General features: G+C 46.3%; 1 protein-coding gene across 5 annotated transcripts in view; it reads right to left on the minus strand.

The window, feature by feature from the left end:
* LOC117353556 (nuclear factor of activated T-cells 5-like) overlaps positions 1 to 17,511 on the minus strand; it is a 281,088-nt gene that overhangs the window by 165,084 nt on the left and 98,493 nt on the right. For all 5 annotated transcript variants that reach the window (XM_033929614.1, XM_033929613.1, XM_033929615.1 and 2 more), the window contains exon 8: positions 82 to 204. In XM_033929614.1, coding sequence (XP_033785505.1) covers positions 82 to 204 — 123 coding nt within the window. The remainder of the gene's footprint in view (positions 1 to 81; positions 205 to 17,511) is intronic.

Raw genomic sequence — 17,511 nt, forward strand, 5'->3', positions numbered from 1 at the left:
TGCTGTGTGCTGAATAAGTTTAAGCAGTCTATGAAGTTTTAATAAACCAAACATAAAACATAAGGTGAAAGAGAAAATTACCTCTATTTTTTTCCGTCCTTCCTTCTTTTCAATTTCCATTGCAATCTGACTAAGTCGCTTACTCAGTTCTGATCCCTTACCTCGAATTGCACTAGAATTTGCAATAACAGGATGATGTTTTTTCTGAAATATAACATTTTTTTTGTAAAGAAAAGTGATAATTAGGAAGAGGAAATGAAAAAGAAATTTCTGAAAAACTTGAAATTGTTTCATGAAATATTTTCTCACAGAACATGTAAAACAAGATGCCTTCTTATTAAACCTAATGCATTTGTTGACTAAAGAATATTTTATGCTGCAGCATAATTATGAATATTTTATGCTGCAGCATAATTGTCTTTATCATAGTCCACATTATAATTTTAGAAGATACTGGAAGTTGTAGAAGAATGTTTACTTATCTGACTTTCTTCCTCTTCATCTCACAGCTGTTACGTTGGGCCTCATTTACTAAGATTTTTATTCTTACAAATGTAGTTAGAATTATGTGCTTGTTATAGGTAAGCAATTTTAATTTCTAAATTGGCAAACAGAATCAAATCAGGAAAGTTGGTCACTTCCAAGTTTAGAGTTGGCCAGTCCAGTTCCCAAATAACCTTCTCAGTGTTGGGGAGCAAACAAGTCAAATGATAAATTGAGTAAATTAAGACAGATTACTCAGTAATCTCAGTACTCTTACTGAAGACTTATCCAGGTAACAATGTGAAATGCAGTTGTGATCAGTCAAGTGTTCTGCAAATATTTCAAGAATCAATGGGAGCAGTAGTTTGAGGAACACCAGTCTGCTCATATCAGTACTGGATACAGGATGCTAGCCAATTAGGTAGTTACACTGCCACTAGAGTTTGGGGTTCAAGAAAAGCAAAGTTACTTGTAGAACAGATGCTTTCCAAGGACAACAGGTATATAATATGCGGGTGACATCATCCATGGAACCCTGTATGGACAGATACTAAGGGCTCCTTTTACTAAGCTGCGGTAGCGTTTTTAGCGTGTGCTGAAGATTAGCGCACACTAACCCATGCGCTATGCGGAAAACTAACGCCAGCTCTATGGAGGCGTTAGTGTCTAGCGCAGCTTACTAAAAGGAGCCCTAAGTGTATTGTCACTTTAAATGTTAAGACACTGCCTGTACTATGCGCGTGCTGCTGCCTTCTCACCTGACAATACAGTTCAATAATAGAGAGCTGCACGGGAACGGGGACGACGGGCATCCCGCGGGTTCCCCCTTCGGGTCACGAGGATCCCGTGGGGATGCCTCTAGGGTCACAGGAATCCCGTGGGGACGCCCCCTAGGGTCGCAGGGATCCCTTGGGGACGCCTCCGAGGGTCGTGGGGTTCCTGCGGGGCTGGATGTACTCAGTCGCGCGGCTCTTCTTCTCCCTACCTGCTCTGCTTGCAGCACAGAGCCGAATGGAAGTCTTCCCAATGTCAGCGCTGACGTCGGAAGGGAGGGAGGGCTTAAACAAAGCCCTCCCTCCCTCCGACGTCAGTGCTGACGTCGGGAAGACTTCCGTTCGGCTCTGTGCTGCAGGCAGGGCAGATAAGCAGAAATGCGACTTTGGGAAGAAGATAGGAAGAACTATGGACTGGTTGAGATGAAACTCAAGATGACTTTCAGGAGGCATTTCAGATATATTCAGAAAACAACTATTATGGTAAAATCTTTTGTAGGGTGCATCCGAAACAAATGCTTGTAGTTCACTAACCCGGTGTGCAGATGAAAGAGCTATGGAATACCACTTTCCAAGTAAGGTGTTTTGAGTGAGCACGTTGAAAGAGCCTCAAAGGGAGATTTCATCAGTACAGAGAGAATGATACTGAAGTCCTGGGCAATAGCAGGCGAATTGGTATGGTAAAGTCCTTTTATGAATCTGGAAACCAAGGTATGTGCAGATGATGGTTTCTTTTCTAATGGAAAATGGAAAGCACTGATGGCACAGAGATAAACCCAAACTAGTTAGTCTTTAGGCCCAGAATTGGAAAGGTGAAGAAAGTATACCAAAACAGATGGAAGAGGAGAAGTGATGGGGTCCAGAGAGTGGAAGTCGCACCATACAGTGAAGCAAGTCCACTTGAAACAATAAAATCATTGTGTGGATGGTTTTCTAGAAACTTCAATGATATTAGATACCGAAGCAGACAGGGTAACGACATTTTTACCTGTTTGGAGATACAATGTTATGAATGCTAATGAGTGCAGATTGTGATGGGAGGAGAGATCCTTCATTCTGTGTGAATAACACTGTAAATAGATGAAGTATGATTGGATCCCAAAGAGCGAGCTGTAGGAGAGGGAACCATGGTTGACATGGCCAATGGGATGCGATGAGAATCATGGTGCCCTGATCTTGGCAAAGTTTGAGTTGAGTTTTCCCCATGAGAGGTATTGGATGGAATTCATATAACAACTTGTTTCTCCAGTCCACCAGAAAGGCATTCAACTAGGCGACTGGGAGAATACAGTCTGGAGTAGAAAAGCAGAAGTTTGTTGTTTGGGGGAAGCAAAGAGGCCTAATTTTGGAGGTTCCCCAATCGGAGAAGATCTAATGTAAGATATATGTGTTAAGAGACCACTCATGAGGTTGAAGGAGTCTGCATGGTTGTCTAAGACTTTCTGCTTCCCTGCTAGATAAACTGCTCTGAGAAGTATGTTGTGAGGAATTGCCCAAGTCCAAATTTCAATTGCTTCCTTGCAGAGGGGAGACCCCCATATCTGTTGTGAATGTGTATGAGGACTATCTGGTTCTGCGAGCAATCCTGGAAGATGCATAGGGCTGTGCAAATTACTCAAAGCTCCAGGAGATTGATATGGAGAGTTTTCTCATGAAGAGTCCAGACTTCCTGAGTATGGAGACCATAGAGATGGGCTTAGTAGCCTAGAATAGAAATGTCTGTGACAAGTAGCTTCTGGTGTGGAGGAGGCTGGAAGGGAAGGCCGATAAAGATGGACAGAAGCATCCACCACTGAAGGGAGTAATGAATATCTGAAGTCACTTGTATTAGTGCAGACAAAGATTCGGTGTCTTGTGACCACTGGGTCGAAAAAGTCCATTGGGGAACTCAGAGGTGTAAACATGAGAACGGAGTGACACGAACTGTCAAAGCCACATGACCCAAGTTATAGTATTTGACATGCAGTTATGCATGGTATGGGAGGAGACTCTGCTAACTCAACTCTGAGATCAGCCGCCAGCAATGGAGAACTCTTCCCGCACCGATTTAAGGTCAGTTCTAATTTCATGCAGGAGATCTTTCACTTCTGCCATCGGTTCCAGGTTTCAAGTGTTTTCTTATCTGGATGATTGGTTGATCAAAGTTACCTCGCCTCAAGCAGTCCAGTCAGCTACATGGGCGACAATAACTCTTTTGGAGCTTCTAGGATTCAAGTTCAATTATCCAAAATCTCATCTTTAACCATCACGGAGTTTCTAGGAGCCGTACTCAACACAAATCTTTTACAAGCTTTCTTGCCCCAGCAGAAACAAAACACCTTGCTTCAAACTTTGCAATCATGTATCTACTCTGCAGAAAATTTCAGTAAGACAAATGATGTGTCTCATGGGTCACATGTCAATACATGTCACCCCCTTCGCCCAACTCCATCTTAGATCAGCTCAATGGAACCTAATGTCTCAGTGGTCTCAAGCCATGGATCCATTATCCCAGCAGATTAAAGTCTCGTTGCCCTATTCAACATTCTCTCCAATGGTGGTTACAACTGACAAACCTATCCAAAGGTTTTCTGTTTCACATCCCTCCACATCAGAGAGTACTTACAATGTATGCATGGGGAGCTCACCCAGATGGTCTGTGGACTCAGGGAATGGGGGAGAGCATGCCACATCAACATAAGAACATAAAAGTTGCCTCCTCTGGGTCAGACCCGAGGTCCATCATGCCCAGCAGTCCGCACCCGTGGCGGCCCATCAGGCCCATGACCTGTAATGTGATCCTTCTCTAATCCCTTTTATCCTTCTATCCATACTCTGTCTAAAACCTATCTCTACCTCTATCTGAATCCTTCAATCCCCCTATCGTTCAGGAATTTATCCAATCCTTCCTTGAACCCCCGTAGTGTACTCTATCCTATCACAACCTCCGGAAGCGCATTCCAGGTGTCCACCACCCTCTGTGTAAAAAAGAACTTCCTAGCATTGGTTCTAAAATTGTCCCCTTTCAGCTTCTCTGAGTGCCCCCTTGTGCTTGTGGTTCCCAATAATCTGAAGAATCTGTCCCTTTCCACCCTCTCTATGCCCTTCATGATCCTGTTAGAGCTTCTGGCAGTTCACAAAGCTCTAAAAATATTTCAGGGTCGTCTTCTCAACCAAGTTCTCCTTGTCAGAACAGACAATCAAGTTGCAATGTACTATATCAACAAATAAGGGGGAGCGGGCTCTCTCAGGAAAAGCTTCATATTTGGAAATGGGCAATTTCTCAAAATATATTTCTCAAGGCGTTATATGTGCAAGGGAAGCAAAATGCTCTGGCCAACAAGCTCAGCAGATATCTTCAGCTGCACGAGTGGATCCTCAACTCCAAAGCCTTGAGCCACATTTTCTCACTTTGGGGGACTCCTCACAGACCTGTTTGTGTCTACCCTCAATCAGATGCATTTCTTCTTGATTGGTCACAAAAGTTCCTATATGTGTTTCCAGCAATCCCTCTAGTTCTGAAGACGTTAGTCAAACTCAAACGAGAATCAGCCACCATGATTCACATAGTGAATCAGTGGCCCAGGCAGCCTTGGTTCTCCCTTCTACTTCAAATGAATGACAAGAATCCAATTCATTACAGATCTTTTTTTCTATCTCTGAGTCAAGGTTCTCTTTTACATCCCACCTGCAGTCTCTACACCTAACAGCTTGATACCTCTCTCAACTTCATTCCAGCATAATTTAATCTCTTTGCCCCAGTTCAAGCCATTATAGCTGCATCCAGAAAACCTTAGACAGTAGCCCAGGAGCAGATGGTTCGGTATCGAGTATCCTTGAAGGATACTGTTGAATCGGAACATTTAGGGAGTCCCAATAGAGGTTTCAAAAATAGTGAAAGAAAGCCAAGAGTGCTTAAGAGGAAAGAAGGGTAAAGATGTCAATTTATCCCTGTCATCTTCTCAGCAGCCTGTATATACAAGGAAAAAACACAATTTGAAGTGTCTGTATACAAATGCTAGAAACCTAAAAATTAAAATAGCAGAGTTAGAGAATATAGCATTGAATGATGAGGTAGATATAACAGGCATCTCAGAGACCTGGTGAAAGGAGGACAATCAATGCAACATTGTATTACCTGGGTACAAATTATATTGCAAGGATAGAGTGGATCAAATTGGAGGGGGAGTTGTGCTATATGTTAAAGAGGGAACTGAATCAAATAAAACAAACATTCTACATGACATAGATAGCAGTTTGGAATCCATATAAATAGAAATCATGTGTGTGAAGGGAAGGAATATAAAGATAAGGTTATACTACCATCCCCCGGGACATAATGAGCAGACATATGAAGAAATGTTTTCAAAGATTAGAAAAGCTGCCAAATTAAGCAACAGTATAATAATGGATTCCGAATGAAGAATATAAGAAAATACACAAGCAATGACAAGTTAGATGTGAAGCATTGATAAAGAAAGCTAAGAAAAATATGAAGAGAAACTTGCCAAATAAGCAAAAACTAATAACTGTTTTTATTAGGTACACCAGAAGCAGAAAACCTGTGAGAGAACCTATGGGACTGTTGAATGATCAAGGAGCAAAAGGAAAACTCAGGGAAGATAAGGTCATAGCGGTGAGACTGAATTAATTCTTGCTTCAATCTTTATCAAAGACGATGTAAGAGGTCTACCTGAACTGGAAATGGTTTTCAAGTGTGATGTGGAGGAACCAAAAGAAATCTTGGTGAATCTGGAAGATTTACTAAGTCAAACTGACAAATTAAAAAGTGATAAATCACCTGGACCAGATAGTATACACCGCAGGGTACTAAAAGAACGCAAACATGAAATTACTGACCTGCTTTTAGTAATCTGTTGCTGAAATTATCTGTAGTACCTGAAGAATGGAGGGTAGCCAATGTTATGCCAATTTTTAAAAGGGTTCCAAGGGAGATCTGGGAAATTATAATTTAATTTTAATATATAAACTGCATAGATATTATTACCAATGCAATATATCAAATGTAAATAAAATTTGGAAACTTGGAATGCCAGGCAAAATGGTGGAAACAATTATAAAAAAATAAAATTGTGAAACACATAGACAAACATGATTTAATGGGACAGAGTCAGCATGGGTTCAGACGAGGGACATCATGCTTCACCATTTGACTTCTTTGAAGGTGTGAATAAACATGTGGATGAAGGTGAGCTGGTTGATATAGTGTATCTAGATTTTCAGAAAGCTTTTGACAAGTTCCTCATGAGAGGCTCCAGAGAAAATTAAAGTATCATAGGAAAGGTGGCAAAGTTAAATTGTGGAAAATGAATTGGTTATTGGATACAAAACAGAGAGTAGGGTTAAATGGTCCATTTTCTCAATGGAGGAGAGTAAACAGTGGAGTGGTGCTATTTAATTTAATTATAAATGATTTGGAAATTGGAACAACGGAGTGAGGTGATTAAATTTGCAGATGACACTAAACTGTTCAAAGTAGTTAAAATGCATGCAGATTGTGAAAAATTGCAGGAAGACCTTAGGAAATTGGAAGACTGAGGCCCAGATTCTCTAAAAGTGTGTCCCGATTTTAGGCAGCAGTAGGCGTCCTACAGCTGTCTAATCAGCCAATCAGGATGCACGTTTTAAAAAAAAAAAATGCTCCCCAGGCAGGCCTGAAGGCATCTCCGGGAGCCTAGGGAGACCCGCAAGATGCCTAAGCTCGTCTAAGGGCCTTAGGCTGAACCTAGGTGGCCCTACGCGTCTCCCTAGTAGATGAGAAGCTTAAAAATGTAGGCCAGCAAAATGCTGGTCTACATTGTAAGTAAACGCGGCCGCTATACTTATCGCGGCAAGGGATCTCTCTGCCGCTATAAGTATAGCGGGCCGTGGCCCCTGACCGATCACTGGCAGGAAGGTGCCCAAACCCTCCTGCCCGAAGACGCACCCCCCCCCCGACACTACCAACCGCCCCCCCCCCTGACACTACCGACCGCCCCCCCCCCCCGACATTACCGATCCCCCCCCCCAACAATATCAGTCGCTGGCAGGAGGGTGCCCAATCCCTCCTGCCCAAAGACGCACCCCCCCCGGCGCTAACAACCCCCACTCCACCAAACCTGTTCTTACAGATGGGTCTTGCACGTCGAGCAAGCAGGCACGCCTCGTCGAAATGAGGCGGGCCCGCCCCTTCCCGGCCTATCCTGCCGAAGCCTAAGGCCTGATTGGCCCAGGCTCTAGAAGCCTGGACCAATCAGGCCTTAGGCATAGCGGGTCCGCCCATCCCCACTTAATCTAAGGCCTGATTGGCCAATCAGACCTTAGACTTAGTAGGGATGGGCGGACCCGCTATTCCTAAGGCCTGATTGGTCCAGGCTTCTAGAGCCTGGGCCAATCAGACCTTAGGCTTCGGCGGGATGGGCCGGGAAGGGGCGGGCCCGCCTCATTTCGACGAGGCGTGCCTGCTTGCTCGACGTGCAAGACCCATCTGTAAGAACAGGTTTGGTGGAGTGGGGGTTGTTAGCGCCGGGGGGGGGGGGTGCGTCTTCAGGCAGGAGGGATTGGGCACCCTCCTGCCAGCGACCGATATTGTCGGGGGGGGAGATCGGTAATGTCGGGGGGGGGGGGGGATCGGTAGTGTCGGGGGGGGGGGGGGGCGGTCGGTAGTGTCGGGGAGGGGGGTGCGTCTTCGGCCAGGAGGGTTTGGGCACCCTCCTGCCAGTGATCAGTCAGGGGGCCACGGCCCGCTATATTTATAGCGGCAGAGAGATCCCTTGCCGCGATAAGTGTAGCGGGCCGTGTCTAATCTAACCCGATTCTCTAACCCGTGTCTGTAACATGGACGCCGGTTACAGAATCGGGGTTTAGTTTAGGCCGATTCTGAATAGGACGCCTCTCCCGGGCGTCCTATACAGAATCAGGGCCTAGGTGTCTTGCGGGCCTCGCCTTCAATATAGGCGGCCTGCCTGGGGAGCATTTTTTTTTAAAAAACGTGCATCCCGATTGGCTGATTAGTGCATCCCGATTGGCTGACGCCTACAGCTGCCTAAAATCGGGACGCAATTTTAGAGAATCTGGGCCTGAGTGTCCAAGTGGCAGATGAAATTTAATGTGGACAAATGCAAAGTAATGCACATTGGAAAGAATAACCCAAATCACAGTTACCGGATGCTAGGGTTCACCTTGGGGGTTAGCACCCATGAAAAAGATCTGGATGTCATTGTAGACAATACAATGAAACCTTCCACCCAATGTGTGGTGGTGGTGAAAAAAGCAAACAAGATGCTAGGAATTATTAAAAATGGAGTGGTTAACAAGTCTAAGGAGAAATTAGTTTCTTACATAAGAACATAAGAAACGCCTTCACCGGATCAGACCGAGGTCCATCTAGTCCGGTGCTCCGCACTCGCGGCGGCCCATTTAGGTACTCCTTTTTGGAGACCCGACATTACCGTATCCCTCAATATGATATGCAAGAAGGTGTGCATCCAACCTGCGCTTGAATCCCAGTACAGTAGTCTCCGCCACAACCTCCTCCGGGAGTGCATTCCAAGCACCCACCACTCGCTGTGTGAAACAAAACTTCCTGACATTTGTCCTGAACCTGCTGCCACTCAGTTTCAGGCTATGACCTCTTGTCCATGTCACATCAGAAAATGTTAGCAATGCTGCTTCTTGGTCTATTATATCAAATCCTTTTAATATTTTAAAAGTCTCTATCAAATCCCCTCTCAGTCTTCTCTTCTCGAGGGTAAACAATCCCAGTTTCCTGAGTCATTCTTTATAGCTCAAATGCTCCATTCCTTTGACAAGTTTCATGGCTCGCCTCTGCACTTTCTCCAACAGAGTTATATCCCTCTTGTGGTATGAAGACCAGTGTTGGACACAATATTCTAAATGCGGTCTGACCATTGTTTTATAAAGTGGCATTATGACATCTTCCGATCTACTTGTGATCCCCTTCTTAATTACGCCTAACATCCTGTTTGCTTTCTTCGCCGCCGCCGCACATATAATAAAGTTTGCAGACGATACAAAACTATGTCGGGCGGTTGACTCTCAAAGGGACTGCGAGGAACTCCAGAAGGATCTGAACAAGCTGGAAGCATGGGCATCAAAGTGGCAGATGAATTTTAACATAAACAAATGCAAGGTGATGCATCTAGGAAAAAAAACAAAGAACACGAATATAAGATGCTGGGGGCGACATTAGCAAAATGCGAACAAGAAAGAGATTTGGGGGTACTGATTGACAGAACCCTAAAGCCTACGGCACAATGCGTGGCAGCGGCGAAGAAAGCAAACCGGATGTTGGGCATGATTAAGAAGGGGATCATGAGTAGATTGGAAGATGTAATAATGTCACTTTATAGAGCAATGGTTAGACCGCAATTGGAGTACTGTGTACAACACTGGTCTCCATACCTCAAGAAAGATATAATTCTGCTGGAGAGGGTACAGAGGAGAGCCACGAAACTTGTCAAGGGATTGGAGAATTTGAGCTACAAAGAGCGCCTTATGAAATTGGGACTGTTTACCCTCGAGCAGAGAAGACTGAGAGGGGATCTAATAGAGACTTTTAAATTAATAAAGGGATTTGATAAAATGGACCAAGATAAAGCTTTACTAACTTTTTCGGAGGTGACACGGACAAGAGGTCACAGACTGAAACTGAGAGGCAGCAGGTTCAGGACGAATGTCAGGAAGTTCTTTTTCACACAGCGAGTGCTGGGAATTTGGAATGCTCTCCCAGAGGATGTTGTGACAGAGATTACTGTTCTGGGATTCAAGCGCAAGTTGGATGCACACCTTCTTGCAAATCATATTGAGGGCTACGGTATATCTGGGACTCCAATCAGGAGTACCTAAATGGGCCGCCGCGTGTGCGGATCACCAGACTGGATGGACCTCGGTCTGATCCGGTGAAGGCTTTTCTTATGTTCTTATACCCAAATGCTGTTGGAAAATGCAGAGGAGAGATCCCAGAAAGAAAACCGTCCCCACAGCTCGCCAGCCGAGCCACAGCTGCTGTTCTTCAATTCTTCCCAGCCCTAGAAAAATACTAGAACCCGCAGCAAAAAACAAAAACTGCCCACGCAACAGCCACAACAACACGACAATACAACAATAGACATGGTGGGGACCTCTACTAGCCTGGAGAAGCTAAAAGAAAGTAAATTAGCAGGTAAGAACCTAATTTCTCCTTTTTTAGCACTCTCCAGACTAGTAGAGGTTAATCTTACAAGTGGGGCATACCAAAGCAGTCCTCATCATGGGTGGGACCCCATAGAACACGCTCAACTAACACTGCATCCCGACGTGCCTAAAAGTCTACCCAGTAGAGTCTGACAAAGGAATGCAAGGAAGACCAAACCACAACCTTACAAATGTCCACTGGAGGCCCTAGCAAAGATTCAACCCAAGAAGCTGCCTGACCCCTAGTGAAATGAGCCTTGAGAAATTCTGGAACAGGTTTCTTCTTCAAAAGATAAGCGGAAGCAATAGTCTCCTTGATCCAGCACGCAATAGTAGCCTTAGAAGAGCCATCCCCCTGACAAGGTCCTGCTAGAAGGACAAAGAGATTATCTGATTTCCGGATCTCCTGGGTCCTTCACAACTGCTTCTGCTCAGAAGATCCCTCCCGACTACCCAACACTGGGAGGACCACTGCCCGATTGACATGAAAAGGAGAAACTACCTTAGGCAGAAAGGAAGAAACAGGCCTTAAGACAACCCACTCCCTAGAAAACTCCAAGAAGGGAGCCCTACAAGAGAAAGCCTGCAGCATCAGAAACACGCCTAGCTGAAGTAATGGCCTCCAAGAAGACCGCTTTAAGAGTAAGGTCCTTCAAAGAGCAGTCGCCCAACGGTTCAAAAGGAGAGCGCACTAGCACTGAAAGAGCCAGATTCAGATCCCAAGATGCAACAGAGGGTTGTACGTGAGGTTTGAGCAATTTGGCCGCCTGCAAGAAGCGAATCACATCAGTTTGACATTGACACTCATGGCCATCAGGTCCATGAGGGGCTGACCCCAAGGCTGCACTATCAACTAAAAGGCGACAGGGCTTAGACACCACTCTCTGGGATCCAGCACGTGACGACTGAGGAAGTCCACCTGAACATTCTCCACACCGGCTATGTGAGAGGCCGAGATGTAGAGCCGCCTCCTGCGCTGAGTGCTCTTGGTGCCTCCCTGATGATTGATGTAAGCCACCACCGTGGCACTGTCCGACAGAACTCTGACTGACTTGTCCGACAAGAAGGAGCGGAAGGCTAACAGCACCAGATGGACGGCTCTGGTCTCAAACACCGTCTAGACATGTATTTTTATAGACAGTATATCAAAAATAAAGAAACTTGAAACTTGACACACAGTGATCGACCAGGACACCTCCTCTATGGACCAGGTGTCCTGAGCTGAGTGACCTAGACACTGAGCTTCCCAACCGAGGAGACTGGCATCCTTGCGAAGGACCGTCCACTGTGGTTGATCCAGACTCGTCCCCTGAACGAGATGAGAGGTCTGGAGCCACCATCGAAGACTGCAGTGCGCCAAGCCTTGCAGAGGAACAGGGAGATCCAAGCTGTGCCTCCGAGACGACCACCTCCGGAGCAGAGCAAACTGAAAAGGACGCATGTGGGTCTGCGCCCACCGCACTACATCTAGGAAAGCCACCATCGACCCCCAAGACTTAGAGGAAATCCTGTGCCCGAGTACACTGGGATGCCATAAGGAGGCGAATCTGAGATTGCAATTTGCTTACCCAGGCCTCTGGAAGGAAGACCTTCCTCAAGGAGGTGTCAAACAGAACCCCAAGGTACTCCAGACACTGAGACAGGACCAACTGACTTTTGGAAAGGTTGACCACTCATCCCAGTGACTGGAGAAACTCCACCACCCGAGCTGTAACCTGGGTGCTCTCCTGCAACAACTTCACTCGAATCAAACAGTTGTCCAGGTAGGGATGTACCAGAACGCCCTCTGACTGCAAGGCTGCCACGATGACCACCATAACCTTGGTGAACGTCCAGGGAGCCGTGGCCAGGCCAAGAATCGCAAAGTGAAGGAAGCGCTTAAGGGAGGCCCGAATGAAAACATGCAAGTAGGCCTCCGTCATATCAAGTGAAGTCAGGAACTCCCCCGACTGAATCGCCAGAATGACAGACCTCAGTGTTTCCATGTGAAAAGAGGGAATTCTGAGAGCCCCGTTGACCCCTTTTAAATCTAGGATGGACCAAAAGGTCCCTTCCTTATTGGGCACCACAAAGTAAATCGAGTACTTGATGGTGCACTGGAACAACTGGTGTACTCCTGAGGGGGGCACTAGAACAACTGCTTTCAGATCTAGTAAGCGCCGATGGGTCTGGCGAAAGGTCTGCATTTTCCATGCCGCCTGACATGGAGAGGCTAGAAACTGATCTGGCAAACTCCAGAGCATAACTGTTCCGCACCACCTCCAGGACCCACTGAACGGACGTGATATCGGTCCACTTGGGAAAATATTTGTGCAGACGAGCACTCACCGGAACCAAAGAGGGGGGCTGGCAAAGAGTCATTGGGCAAGATGGGCAGCGGGGGGAACTGGCGGAGGAATTCCCAGCCCCCGATGGACCCCCAAAAGGACTGCATGCGCTGATAAAACCGAACCTGGGAAAACCCCAAAGCCTGAAAAGCAGCAGCCCCACACACAGGGCGATACTTGCAGAACTCCCACAGATGCCCGCGAGCAGTGCCACCCCGAGATGCCGGGCGAGCATGGTCCTCAGGCAGGTGGGGCACCTTAGAGTCTGTCAGAGTCTGAACCAACTTATCCAAGTCCTCTCCAAACAAAAAAGACCCCCGAAAGGGAAATTTGGTAAGTTTAGTTTTGGACACGGCATCTGCCGACCAAGCGCGAAGCCACAAGGTATGTTGCGCGGCCACTCCAAACGCCATAGACTTAGCTGATGTCCGCACCAAGTCATAGAGAGCATCTGAGAGGAACAAGGCAGCCATCTCAATCTTTGCCACCACCTGATACACTAAAGACCAGTCATCAGACTAACGATCCAGGATGCGCTTGGCCTACCGAAACAGGGCGCGAGCCACTAGCCCCCACAAATAGCCACCTGTACCCCCAATGCAGAGACATCAAAATTCTGCTTAAGAATGGTCTCTAACTTATGCTCCTCAGAGTCCCGTAAGGTGAAACCGCCCTCAACAGGCACGGTATGCCGCTTAGAAATAGCCTGACACTGATAAAGGAACAATAAAGCTACTTTAAATGCCTTTTAACCTTGAGAAGTGCTCAGACTCCAAAGATGGATCGTAAGAACTCAATATGGGGACAAGCCCCTGTAGAAATTCTTATGGTATCTATCATTGCACCATATAATGGTTAAAGGTGGTTTAAAGTGCTATTTGAAAAGTGTTCATGATTCACTAGTCCATAAAGAAACGTAATGTCCAACTATAAGAATTATAATTTCAAAGGTAGACTTAGCTTGAAAAATATCAACAGCGTAAGTTCAGCTGGGTTCTGACGCGTTTCGCCGCCCTGGCTTCCTCAGAGAACCCGCTAAATTGCTGGAAAAGTTCAATGCAGTGAATGTCCTGATTCAAAAAGTGATTTTTCTGTTTCCTGTTTCTTTTGAATTTTCCCCAGTCGTTTATATTGGCTTAGAAATAGCCGACACCACCACGTCCACCACTGGCGATTTTAAAGTAGCCCTATCACCATTCTAAATTACGGGATGCTTGGGCTCGTGACCTTGCAGTGGAGTTGCCAGAGGATGTGCATTTGCAGGCTGTCCCGTAGGTTGCCTGCCTTTCGAAAGTATACCACCTTTTGGGAACAATACTATAAGTTGGTTTTCCGTTTGTTCATCTCTCCAAAGAGGGCTTATTTATCCGGACTTCGTGAAACCGCTGCCTGTCTCCGATGCCAAGCTCCAGAAGCGGGCTTAGGACACATGTTTTGGACTTGCCCTAATGTTTAAGCTTTTTGGAATGCTGTTTTTGTGGAGCACATTTGAAAAATTACCATTCGCCGCTCCCCTTTGTTCTTATTTGGCGCTGTTCCCCACTATTTCCCTCGTATAAGGGGGGCTGCTGCTTTCCTTAAGTGGACTGTCCTCGTGGCCCTGAAATGTATTTTGTTGCACTGGCTTGAGGATGCTGCTCCGGATTACTCTCTTTGGCGCTGTCGGATGATTACTCTCTTGATGTTGGGCAAGGAGGGATGTACCGGACCTTTCCTCTCTCCCAGGCCACATCTTTCAACGCACTTGGGAACCATTTTAGACAACTATGACTCCGATGGCTCGAAGCCGTTTGCTTAACTGTTGAATCCTTGTTTTCTGTCCCATTCTGTTGCACTTGGTATGCCTGTTCCTTTTATGTTTTTTCCATGGTCATGTTGTATTTGGAAGAAGGACCCGGGGGGGGGGGGGGGGGTATTTTAGGAGGGTTTGTTTGGGGTGGGGTTGCTCGGGGGGCAGTGATCTGTGGGGGCTGGATTCTGTTACCTAAAATGTTGAGCTTGTCTGTAATTAGTTTTGTTCACTGGTGTTTTTGCTGAGCTCAATAAAACATATTTGAACATAAAGTAGCCCTATCCTCCTCCAGGATGGGATACAAACGAGCCATGGCGCGTGCTAACAGAAACAGCGCCTCTGGTGTATTCCACTACGCCAGTACAATATCCCAAATATTCTGATGCATAGGAAAAGAACGGGAAACCATATGGATGCCCCTAAGAGGGTCCCCCACACACAGGGTCTCCAGTGGCACTTCTTCAATACGCAGCACCAAGGAGACCTGCTGAATCAGGTCTGGAAGCTCATCCCTCTGAAAAAGGCGCACCACAGACACCTCTTCGCCAGAAGGCGGGAAACCCGCCTCCACCTCGAGAGGATCCTGGAATTCCTCAAAAGGGTCCAGATCCTCATCCAGGCCGCCACACTCCTCGGACCACCAATCCTCATCCCAAGCCACCCTCAGGCGCTTGGACGAGGGAGGAGGAAGAGGGGACGTCAAAAAAGAAGAGGGTGCCAAAGCCACTGGGAGTGCGGAGGAAACCCCCTCCTGAAAGCACGTGGGACCCCCAGTCGCCTGAAAATAGGCTCTGCACAATGCAAAAATTAAATCAGGGGAAAAACCCTCCAGGGGTCCCAAGGAACTCCTTGCCACAGCAGGGGACCCAGATGAAACCTGCCCCTGTTTTCCAATACAGGGAGAAGGTCACCTGAGATTGCAGACCAAATGGAGGGGCCAGACTGAGAAAATGGCGAAGTTCCAGCCATAAACAACCCCTCCAGGGCCTGTAGCTGCTGGGAAGCCTGAACTATCCCAGCCGCTAAAGAAGGCAAGCCAGAATCAGCTGTTAAAAAAATAATCTGAGAGGGAGTCCTGAGCCGAACCGGCAGAAAAAAGAATCCTTTGTACCCCTACTGTCGGCGGTTGAGGAAAACCCTCCGTGGGCGGTGAAGGAAGACTGGGCTTCTCCACCGCTTCCAGTCGACTCGTGAGGCACTAGCGGCGGGGAGCTCTGTGCGCCTGTAGCCGCTGCCAACGGAGCTCCACTACCGCACTGGCTTGAACACTGCTTGCACATTCCAGCTGTGAGTGCCTTGCATCTGGAGCACAATGAGCATTTTTTCCTCTGTTCCATATGTAACCTAGCTAAACAAAAAGTGCCGGTTAGCAAAAAAAAAAATACAGTAAAATACAGCAAAGTTAAAGGGACAGCAACCCTTCAGACTGACACCACCTCAGGATTTTTTTTTTTTAAATAGAGGAGACTCCATAGACTCTCAAAGCAATATGCCTTGCTTGAATTAGGGTGTGAGGCTTACTGCTAAGGCTCCTCTAAAAAAATGTGGGGAGGTGGAGGAAACGGGGGGAGGGACCCAGCACGAGACCCGCCAGGTTTGACACCCCCGAGGTCAGTTGGACCCCCAAACAGGACCCACCCAAGCTCAATTCGGCCCAAAACGGGGACTAGAAACCCTAAACAAATTCCAACAGCCCTACCAAGGGAGATGGGTACAGCTCACTCACGAACCTGCTGGAGACTGAAAGAAGACTGATAGGAATAGGGGAAGGTACCTCTTATGTACTATTCCACAGTTTTGTTTCAGTCGCCACCTGCTGGTCATGATGAGATATATACCCACTTGTAAGATTAACCTCTACCGGTCTGGAGAGTGCTAAAGAATGTTTTAATGCCTCTGTATCGCTCCATAGTGCAACTTCACCTGGTGTATTGCGTTCAATTCTGGTCTCCTTATCTCAAGAAAGATATACTGGTACTCATAAAGGTTCAAGGAAATGTGACCAAGATGATAAAAGGGATGGTACTCCTCTCGTATGAGGAAAGACTAAAAAAAGGTTAGGGCTGTTCAGCTTGAAAAAGAGATGGCTAATTGGAGATATGATTGAAGTCTACAAAATCCTGAGTGGAGTAGAACTGGTACAAGTGGATCGATTTTTCACTCCATTAAAAATTACTAAGATTAGGGAACACTCAAAATTACAGGGAAATACTTTTAAAACCAATAGGAGGAAATATTTTTTCACTCAGAAAATAGTTAAGCTCTGGAATGCATTGCCAGAGGTTGTGGTAAGAGCGGATAGTATAGCTGGTTTGAAGAAAGGCTTGGACATTTTCCTGCAATTTCCTGTCGTCGGGACTTAGAGGAGAGAAGATCCAGGGCTGGTTAAGGGTTGCTTGCTCTGCATGCTGTTGCTGCCAAAAAGGAAGGTAATGTTTGGAGGGCTGTGGGGGGAGAAGGGAAGGAGCGATGCTGGACTGGAGAGATAAGGGGAGAAAGCTTAAGCTTTGGGGGCTGGGTCAGGGGTACCTCCATCAAAATTGGCTCAGGGTACCGTAATCCTTTGAGCCAGCACTGCAGGTAAGAAAATCTTTTTTATTATTATAGAATATGATGTTTACAAGTGAGAAACTGGGTGACTGATAGACCAGTATCCATCTTCCAGCTTAAAGTACACATTATCTCTCAGATTCTTTAACGGTTGCTGAAATTTGCACACCAAAAATTAGGCATGATCTTGAATTGCATACACAACACAGTGGTTAACAGGCAATTAACATTCAATAATTGGATAACAATTCGCATAAATTGGGATTTGTGCATGCAGCTTGCTGCATACTATTCTGTAACATAGATCACACAAATTCAATTCTGCGTAACCCAATGAAGTAATGGCCATAGGAGGGGTGTGGGTGGGTCAGAAGCATTCCAAAAATTTCAGTGCTGAGTTATGGAATTCAGT

Source organism: Geotrypetes seraphini, chromosome 2, assembly GCF_902459505.1.
Source record: "Geotrypetes seraphini chromosome 2, aGeoSer1.1, whole genome shotgun sequence".
Lineage (NCBI taxonomy): Eukaryota > Metazoa > Chordata > Amphibia > Gymnophiona > Dermophiidae > Geotrypetes > Geotrypetes seraphini.